Source organism: Cryptomeria japonica, chromosome 3, assembly GCF_030272615.1.
Source record: "Cryptomeria japonica chromosome 3, Sugi_1.0, whole genome shotgun sequence".
Classification (NCBI taxonomy): Eukaryota; Viridiplantae; Streptophyta; class Pinopsida; order Cupressales; family Cupressaceae; genus Cryptomeria; species Cryptomeria japonica.
Window position 1 is genome coordinate 715,825,442 of NC_081407.1, and position 10,182 is coordinate 715,835,623.

General features: G+C 37.3%; 1 protein-coding gene across 1 annotated transcript; it reads right to left on the reverse strand.

The window, feature by feature from the left end:
- Positions 1-256: 256 nt before the first annotated feature.
- On the reverse strand, positions 257-9,868 carry LOC131027420 (phospholipid-transporting ATPase 10). Its single transcript, XM_057957476.2, has 11 exons — positions 7,957-9,868; positions 4,802-6,360; positions 4,542-4,652; positions 3,989-4,268; positions 3,743-3,831; positions 3,512-3,620; positions 3,187-3,396; positions 2,546-2,671; positions 2,211-2,309; positions 1,919-2,110; positions 257-1,747 (listed from the first exon to the last, which is right to left on the reverse strand). Exons 1-11 carry the CDS (start codon positions 8,350-8,352, stop codon positions 1,088-1,090), a joined length of 3,831 nt encoding a protein of 1,276 aa, XP_057813459.2. The 5' UTR covers positions 8,353-9,868; the 3' UTR covers positions 257-1,087.
- Between the last annotated feature and the right edge of the window lie 314 nt (positions 9,869-10,182).

The window sequence follows — 10,182 nt, forward strand, 5'->3', positions numbered from 1 at the left end:
ATGAGCCGAGTTATGCACACCTATTTCAACATTGAGCATGGGATATAAATCCACATATTGAAATACATTTATTGATAGGCAGACTTGAATCGATTACCATTAGGAAGAGTGTTTAAAAGGGTTCAAAGATGTTAATATATGTAATGATAATGCAAAAGTGATAGAATCCACATGCAGAAGTTATAAAATCTAATGTTAGTTTGTACAATATATTAAGAAATGTGCAGAAAAATAAAGAAATGAGAATACAAAGGCATATGAAAGTATTAGTGTGGGATTAATATAATCATTAAATTCATGATACAGTTCAGATATATAGGTCCAAAAGAATTGGATTTAACTCCTAAAGATTTGTTTCTCCTTTTCAGAATATATATAGTTTGCAACCATGGTATTAGATAGGCTTCTAACATACGAGGAGAAAGCTTTGAATCAGAACTCTATATTACAATCTGTAACTAAAAGGATTTCAAATAATCAACCAAGCGACTGCTCCAACAACTCAAATGATCATAGTGACTCTTGAGTCACCAAAGAAAAGGCTTTCAAACCTTGCCTACAACATCCTAAACACATCAGACATATTGTGTTGACCTGCATGGTAAAACCACTTGAGCAACTAAACTCACTGTCAGATAACCATCATATTTCCAATGCAGGGTAAAGGGCCAATCTGAAGCCGTATATTGGCTTCTGTACATTTTTCAAAATACAAGAATATTTGGTACAAAAATATACAAATAAAAGAATATGTTGATCTGATCTTGGCATCTTTTTAAACAAGAGACTGAAAATGGTATGAAAAAGCTTCAGCATTTGTTGTATCTCTTGCAGAAAATTCATATGAATATACTCTGCTCACCAAGAGTAACAGGTTAAAATCTTCAAATTCCTGCCCACTTTCTAGAAATCCCCTTGAATGACTGCAGAGGAAGTTGCCAATTGATGTTTCATTCTCTTAAATAGTCTCACTTCAACAGGACACTAGCATTTAAATTGGCAAAGAAAGTTTTGACTTCTGCCACCTTTCAAAATCATTAAAGCAATAATCCATGTATTGGAAAGATCAGGGATTGGCATGATGTAACTAATTACGTAAACCCCTTGCTCTATTTCCTGGTTTCTTAAGAATTTTAGCCTTTACGTATTGATAACGTGCTTCAACTCTTTCTGTGAAACCAGATTGAATTGGACGCATCCGTGATGTTCGTAGCACAGCAATCCACTCTGGATCCCTGTCTTTTCCTTCATGTTTTACCCATTGAATGATGCTATGATACAAAGGAAAGAATCTCCTTTGGAAGGCTGAGTATGTGAAATAAGGAACCAGAGCAGATATAACAACAATAAGTGTGATGAACCAGTACATTGGGCTAGGGCCACAAGCTTCAACCAAAACTTTGTATGCTGTTGTGGAAAATGTAGGCTTAATAGAACCATAGACAAAAAGAAAGAAATACCAGAAGGCAACACTGCCCCATATGAATAGATGATGTAACCATGTGAAGTAACTGAGGGCCAAAGCTATTTGGCAATTTACCGTCCAGACAATGCAGGTATACATGGTTGCTCCAAAGATTTCCATGCCTGAAACTTGACCACCTTCTCGAAATGCCTGGTGCTTAAGGATATTTGTAGTTACAAAGAAAATAATGGTAGAACTATAAACTCCATTAACCATCCAGCCAACAATCCGAGACCAACCAAAAAGGGCATTTTGTATCCCTTCCTGATACAGAACTGGGAACTGCATCACACAGTACCAAACATGTATTAAAATATAAAACTGTCCCATCTGTGCTTCGAAAAATGAGCAGAAATGCATGCAAATTGCAATAAATGCAATGACAATAATAGGAACCAAATAATCTAAGAACAGCATGAATAACCGAATGAAAGTAATTCTTCTGGTTCATACCTTTAGGCAAACCTGTGCAGATACGTCTTGCTCAAAAACTCCCAATGCAAGGACAGGAAGTGATGTGAAAAAGACATTAAATAGTGACATATACCAGTCATTGTATGCAGGTTGTGCTGAAAATGATGCATATGCTTCAAAATAAAATAAGGTGAAGCCGAAAGTGATGTTCTTGTAGAAAAAGTAACATATCTGCAAATTAACATCAAACCAACATTGAATTTCAGTCCAGTATATTTAAATATTACATTTTTAAATTAAACTGAAATATGTTTGCGATTTATTTGATTACCATAGTTGCAATGCGTCTGTAACACCAGTGGCCATGAACAAGAAGTAATCTCTCAAGGAAACGGAATTGAGCTATGGAAAAATCGCTTGCCATAGCAGCCTGCAATTGCAAGTTTCTTAGCTTGAAAGAGGATATGGATGGGCAAATGCCGAAAACACACACACATTGAAATATTCATCCATCACCCAAATAAAGGGAAATTCAAAATTTTTGACAAACCATGAAAAGGAAAAAAGCAATACCAAAGATATAAAACTTAAAAACATTTTCCTTGAAAACCAAACATCATCAAACCATCAAAATCATTTAAAAGAGCATCAGTAAAAGAATGTAACCTGCATGCCTTCAACACCACTGATACCAACTCCAATGTCTGCCTCCTGGATCATGCCTACATCATTAGCCCCATCACCAATTCCCAATGTAGTTTTCCCTGTACCTTCTTTAACAAGCCTTGTAATCTGTAAATTTACCATTATATCAGACTCTAACAACCACCAGCAAATGCCACAAAAAACTGTCTACAGTGGGAAGTTCTCATTTCAATATCCTAGCTATAAATGATAAAATACATTACAAGTAAACATCAATCAATTGTTGTATGTAGCAATTGCAACATGTGGGACAAAATGGATATGGCAGATCTATTAAATATGGGTCAGAATGAATAAATTATTAACTCGCTATTGTAAGCAGAAACTGATCTTACAAATGTACTCATCATATCAAGAACGCTTTTGGATTCAACTCTATGATCCAAAGTGCTAATGTAAAAAATCCACAGTTGAATCCAAAGCATTCTTCGTTTCAATAACATGTAGTCATATTCTGTGATAAAAAATGGAATAATACAGCTTTTAGTTTGTAAAAGTCATGTCCAGATCGAGAGCATTCAGTAAATTTGGGTTTAAAATTGTGCTCAGAATGGAAAAATCCTTCAAAACCTAGGAAATGCCTGGATCCAGTGTATACTTACTAGTGCCTTCTGTTTTGGCGAGACTCGACAGCAAATAACTGATGCACATAGAGTAGCTATCTTCAGAAAAATGTGTTTAAGGTCTTTATGAAGGGCATATGTCAGCGACTTCCCATCAATAATCAATGCATACACATCATTGTTTTCTCTTGAAGAAGTTACTTTATTTTCCAATTCTTTAAGTCGGCTTTCTATTTTTTCATGGCAGACCTGTTAAAATCAAATGGCAAAGTTCAAGTTGTCATAAAGGCTTTTATGGATATGCAGAAAATCTCAATATGTATCTTGGGTCCCTTGAGAATCATTAAAAAGCTGAGTTATTTACCTTTGCAATCTGTTCCTTGTTCCTTGATTCCTCTAATGCATTTATTTCAGGTGTATCCAATGTAATCAGTAATTGTTCCATTCCTTGTCTAAGCAAACTGCAAGCAAATCTGCAGGCAGAATTCATGTATAACAGATCTAAGTATCCAGAAAAGGCCAACCATCTATAAGCATAAAGACAGGAAAGAAAAATATTTGAAACTACTGCAAGTACAGAAAACTTCAAACGGACCCTATATTAATGGCAGTTTCCACTTTATCTCCAGTCAGAACCCAGATCTTAATGCCAGCTTGTGCCAATCTGTCGATGCACTGAGGAACCTGCAGGGTATAAACCATACTCAATAACAAATCATGTGAAGAAATAACCAGCCAATCAAAACACAATATGGTGAAGCCATTTTCCCTTTCATGTATCAACTCATAGTAGTACTTGTGTGAGCTAACAAAAGAAGCTATTTTCATATTCATCACTTACCCCTTTCTGGAGTTTGTCCTCAACAGCAGTTGCACCGATAAGAATCAATTCCTTCTCAATTTCATCTGTGATTGCATCCATCTTTGCATCTCGATCTGCACCCAAAGAATTTTTGGCTGCCAAGAACTCTTTGTTCCACCTTTTGTACTCCTCTTCACCAAGTTCACGATATGCAAGTGCCAAGGTCCTCAGTCCAGCATCAGCATACTTGCTAATGTGACTTCTTGTATCAGCCTCAAAGCCTCTTCGATCTTTCCTCGACAATCTTTCGAAAATGACACTGAGCAAACATGAAAATCACAAATGAAACACCCATAAAATAATTGAATTCTAATCAATACATGCATTGCAAGTGTATAAAATTTGATATTTACTTCACTAGATTTGGCAATACTTTATTTACTTATGCTATCTATTTTCTTTCTACATTCCATTCTTTGATTAAAAGAACAAGCCACATGAAAAGGAAAAGTTTTATTCTAAGTTCAACATTTGTCTCAAAGATATTTTATATTCTGCCAGTTCGTATTCCTTATAGAGGTTAAGAGCGAACCTGTCTGCACCCTTGGAAAAAAGAAACAAACGGCCCTGCTCATCCTTTACAATGACTGACATTCTTTTCCGTGTACTATTAAACTCCAAAATATTTAAGATTCTGTATTCACTGCATACCAATACTATCACATTAGCCGCCAGTGAAATGTCTAGAACACCTAAAATACTATAGAATTAGTCAATACATATTCTATATGACTCCCAGTTCAAAATGTACAACAAATACCTCACAGAAAGAATAAAGAAAAAAACACTCACTGTGCCAAATCATTCCCAGTCACTGGATCTCTCACCCTTTTGCCAGTCACGGGGTCTGGCTCGTGCAGGAAAACACTATTTTGTGTACGTTTGAAGAATTCAAAGCCAATTTCTCTTGCTGCTACAACAAAGGCTGCTTCATCCGGTGACTCTGCTTCATAATAGATGGTTTCAGCAGAGTCATCTACTTCTGGAATTGCAGTTTGACAAATAGCCAAAATACGAAAAAACATGCGAATATCCTCTTTATTAGTTTGATGTACCCATTGCCCATTCATTATTCTGGTGTCTTTGAAATTAAAACCTTTCACATGAGGGTTGGCCCTCATTTCAGTGTTGACCATTGTTTCAGTGTTGCCCTCCATTTCAGGGCCATCTAGGTTACTTATATCATCCTCATTTTCAGAAAAAATGTCCTGCAACTCTGAAAACTCTATGCCAAGCCTTCCTGCTATTTCCGGTCCTTTCCTTTCTAAAAATTCCTTGCGCCTTTTTTTATTTGCTTTTTTTGAATTTTCTTTTGTTTTACCTCGACCACCCACAGTACCTGCCTGTACACTGTCCAAATCTTCTTGTATCAGCCGGTCTACCATTGCTATTTCCACCTCTGTCAAACCTTGACCATATGCAGTACCTGCAATGGAACACTTCAAGAACTCCATTGAATTGCAAGTCAATGTACCAGTTTTATCAGAAAGTATAGTGTCGACTTGCCCAAGTTCCTCATTTAAATTGGATGTTCGAGCTCGTGCAGGCTTGTCAGTTTCTTCATCGTACATGTTTTGGTCTTCATTGATGAACCTGCTCTGCAACACCTTCACAATCTCTATTGACACATATAGAGAGATTGGGATAAGGTAACCATAAAGAATCAGCGCTGTGATAAAATGCAAGAATGCTGCCAATGCTGGTTTCTTGGGATCATAATAATCAGTTATATTTGTTGGATTCAGGTACCACCAATCTGGCGTATCATCCCTGGTTTTGATACCAAATGCAATTGAACCAACTAATGAGATTAAAACCAAGACACTGAAAAGGAATAAAATGATCTTGTCCATCTTCCGCTCAATTCCACTTCTCTTGGATGGTGCTTCAGTAGCATTTTGCATTACTTTTGTGTCATGTCCACTAAATATTACTACACCATAGATATAATCTGTGTTGCGTAGTTTAGAGTCTCTTAGCAGAATCTGCTGAGGTGACAGAGGATAACTTTGATCTTTATACTCCATACTGCCAATAAATGTATACAAGTTTGGGTTGGGGTCCTCACATTTGACTGAAGCTCTGAACGACTGGAAACTAGCATCATTTTCTAGATCTGATGTAACTTCCAATGCCTCCTTTATCTTCAAATTCGTCTCACCATCAAGGTTCATTGTTTCAACGTAGCATATGCCATCCTCATTGCTTGATGACAATAGCAGAAGGTCAGCTGGGAAAAAGTCATTCTTCTCCACCTTCACTACATCTCCCACCATCAATTTCATCCATTCTGTCTTAAGAAACTTACCATCCACAAATACTTCAACCTTCCGATTATTTATTTCCTTATCCTGTAAAGTTGAAAATTTTGTAGTAAATTAGTGCGTTGTATCAAGTGACTACAATCTGTCAAAAAAGCATACTCTAGTGGCAACCACTTCATTGTTCTTGTAAATGAAAAATGCACAAACTTAAAGAGATTGACAGGTGAATATAAATAAAATTTACTTGACCAATGTTTGGAACCTAAAAGACTACTTAGAAAAATCAGAAAGTGACTAATTCAAAAATTACTGGATATCCAAGCAAAAGTCAAAACTGCCATGAGTTGAATATAAAAATATGAAACCTTGAAATTCTAAACTTTAAAAGACAGTTTATAGAATATAAAAGGAACATACCAAGATTAATAGAAAACCCATCACAATGTTTTTATACCACTCTGAACCACAATTGGCTATCTTGAAATGCAAACATAACCAAAGATATAGATACGTTCTATTTTGACCCTGAAAAAACATTCGACTGTACAGAAAAGTTCTACCGGACAACCAACCCACAAGCTTGGTTTAGTTTAATTTATTCTCTGCCCATTTAGTACAGGTCAGTGTTTTCCTGTAAACATAGAAAATCCATTTAAGTGTGGCCAGAGCCAGCTTTATACTGAAATGCATATTAATAATAATTCATAATTCATAGCATTTTGATAGCTATTGTTTGATCCCACAAGCATGTGCATCATATTGACTCATTGAAATCTAGAACCTTGCCTGAAACCTGAAGAAAGCACAAGATACAAGTGGATCTTACAACTTGTCATCCACAGTTTAAGGGTTCTTTATTTGATACTAGAGTTTTTAAGGGCATTCTATTTGATACTTATGTAGAAATCCTTAGCCCTTTATTTTCTATAATTGCCATGAAGGGTGTTTGATGAGTATTCTTTCCCAACTATTTTGAAACTAAGAGGCATAGTTTTCTTTCCAAATCTTTCCCAATATCAATTTAATGACAGCCTGGTGGGATGACATAGAACATTGGTGACAACCTAACTGAAGCCACACAATATTGATGGCAGGCCCAAAGGCTGATAAAACAAAACCAGTGATGAAATTTTCACACAAGCAATGATTCAAACCCTGAAACTACTCCTGGCCAGTGAGATGTTCCACCAACCATTTCATGATGTGACTCTGAGGTTCTCTTTAGAACTGTAGATTGCGATTTCCAACACCCAACAATAGGTTCCTGGGCAACTACCACCTTCCATCCAATTTCCTCAGTTTTGCCGATAAAAGTTAAAGTTGTCTTTTAGATTGCCACCAAGAGAAATGTCAATTTGGCATACGAGACCGTCTTTGTCAAGGGCAGTAAAGAATATTTTTTTCCATTTACCATACATATTAATTGAATTTGTAACCCCAAAGGTTTAACCTCACGCCCAATTTCGAGAGTATGCTGGAGCTTGCCAATCCCCCTACAGTGGCATGTCAGGCACAGGTTTATATGTCTCTGAGCTAGTTTTGTTCGCACTTAACTAAAATGGCCCAGATTTTATATATCTGGGCACATGGTTTTATTTAAACTATCAAACACGACAGTTTTTACAAAAATAAGTAGCACCAACAAACATTAAATTGTGCAGAAGGGAAAGTTTAAGTAGCAACCTGCAAGAAACGGCGCCAGTCCTCAACGGCCTCTTTGATCATACTAACTCCAACAACAAACACCAGGGGTGCGATCAAACTGGAAGCAGTAAAAGGTGCCAAAGGTGTGAGAGAAAGTCCTGCTGCAAAGAGAAAGTATATGTTTGCAACCCTCCTGAATTGTTCAAACAATGCCTTGGGGAAGAAAGTTGCCACATTATACTTTGTGGTGGACACATAGTTGTCCCTATAAGACTGCTGAGCGCGTTTCTCTGGCTCGTTGCAATACACAACTCTGGAGAAGCCAGGGCCCCCAACGGGCAAGGAATCATCCGGTGGTAAAGATGATCTTCCACATGTAAAAGTATACAGCTTTCTTAATTGACTCCTCTTTTTCCTCCTTCCGGGCTCAGACATCTTGTCCGCTAGAATAACACCTCCTTTGACAAATACCTTCAAATCAGATCTATATTATCTATGCTTTAGGATTGATTAGATTGTTCTGCTACCCAATCCTTTGTGTGGCCGCTTCTAATGAATTCTGTAATCAGCTAACTCAACAAATCCTTCCTTGACGTGTTTGCAGCACCGATTCTTAAATCTAGTTGCGGTTTTAAAACCAAACTACAGCTTGTTTCTGCTGTGAAACTTATCACAAAATCAGATATCCTTGTGAGTCCTCTGGAAATGAATCCTGTGTTAACTCAACTGGCAAATCCTCCTAGAGAAGTTAATAAAAGCTGAATCTCGAATCCATTCCTGGTATTTAAATCTGATACAGATTCCCTCTGTTATTCATCCCCTGCAAACATCAGCCTGCTGTGAGACTCACAAAACCCCTCGGGGTTCAGCCTGCAGTAGTGCCTTTGGGCGAATTAGCTCCTGGGTCCTCTCAATGTGCTGAGCAAAATCTAATTAGAACTGATATCTCTTCTCTAATGTCCTTGTTAGCTGTTTTTTATTCGGATTTATCCTCCACGAACCGCCCGACTGGTTCCCTCTAGAAGATAGAGAATCTATTTCTGGACTAGCATATACAAACTATACACATGCGGTAACGTATACACTGTGTGTATATAATCCTCCTATTTATGGGTCTAGAGTATAACCTAAACTATTCCCCTGTTGAACATCTCATGCTCATTCAAATACTGGGTACCCCCCTCTGGCAGCTTCCCGGGGCATACGCATTGTGTATATCTCAATCACCTTGCCGCAAGCAACGAAAAAACACAATCTAGAATCTTTGGACAAAATAGGCAGAAAACAGAATACCCACCACAATAGACCCACGCAAACTATTCCTTTATCTGACCAAGCTACCATTGACTTTGTCCGGCAGAACGCTCACGTTGAACGCATAATTCCTCTTCCATTACTCATCTGTAAACAAATTCAACACAAATTTTCATCTTCTAATCGTTCAACGAAGAACTTTCAGAAGCTCCCCAGAAAAACCGACTCTAGAAGGTCAACAGCGCGTTAATCACCAGCCACATTTATAGTTTCCCTTAGAACGAAGAAAAGCACAATTTTTTAGCTCTTTCGGCAGCTTCCTTGCTTGTAGTCAACACACAACGCGTGTTTGCAGTCTTTAACCTAAATAACTTCACCGATACTTCCAGAAGAACAAGAACTCCCTTTTGACCGGGAATAATAAACACGGGAATTCACAACGCGCACATGACCAAACCACTCACAACGTTAGAACTGCTGGAAATGTGGAAAAGCACAGGGGATTTTTGAGGTGCGGGACTCGAACCCTGGTTAATCGCTACCATGTGCAAAATGACAAGAGTGTGGAGAATATGATGTACGATGTACCAATGAGTTGGGTTTTGATAAAATGAAGAAAATTCATGGAAGTTTCGTGCCTCTGATTTTTGAAAAAATCGCTGAATTCCAAGAGTCGTATTCCCACTTTTCTCTTTCTTAATGCATTCCATGCTTTAATTTAACAACGTTACTTACTGGCCACGGGCCACCTTTATTCCCCAGCTCTTCTTTTCCTTTTTAAGTGGCAGTTTTGGATTTGACAGATTGTTTGAAAAAAAATAAAAAATTAGGTGCTGATTTTTATTTGCACCAAACATGCCTGCAATTTAAAAAAACGTTTATTCTGCAGTCCTCTCAAATGCATGGTCATGACAGGTACACTCACGGTGAATCACTAAAAAATATGCATGTACATAAAATAAATAAATAAATATCAAACATTTTCAGTCACAACCAAACTGTTAGAATCTA

Coding starts and splice junctions, on each gene's coding strand:
- LOC131027420 (XM_057957476.2), bottom strand. CDS start 8,352: ATGTCTGAGCCCGGAAGGAGGAAAAAGAGGAGTCAATTAAGAAAGCTG. Junction 6,361..7,956: donor ACTGGCGCCGTTTCTTGCAG/GTTGCTACTTAA, acceptor TCAACTTTACAG/GATAAGGAAATAAATAATCG. Junction 2,310..2,545: donor GTGGTGTTGAAGGCATGCAG/GTTACATTCTTT, acceptor TTGCAATTGCAG/GCTGCTATGGCAAGCGATTT.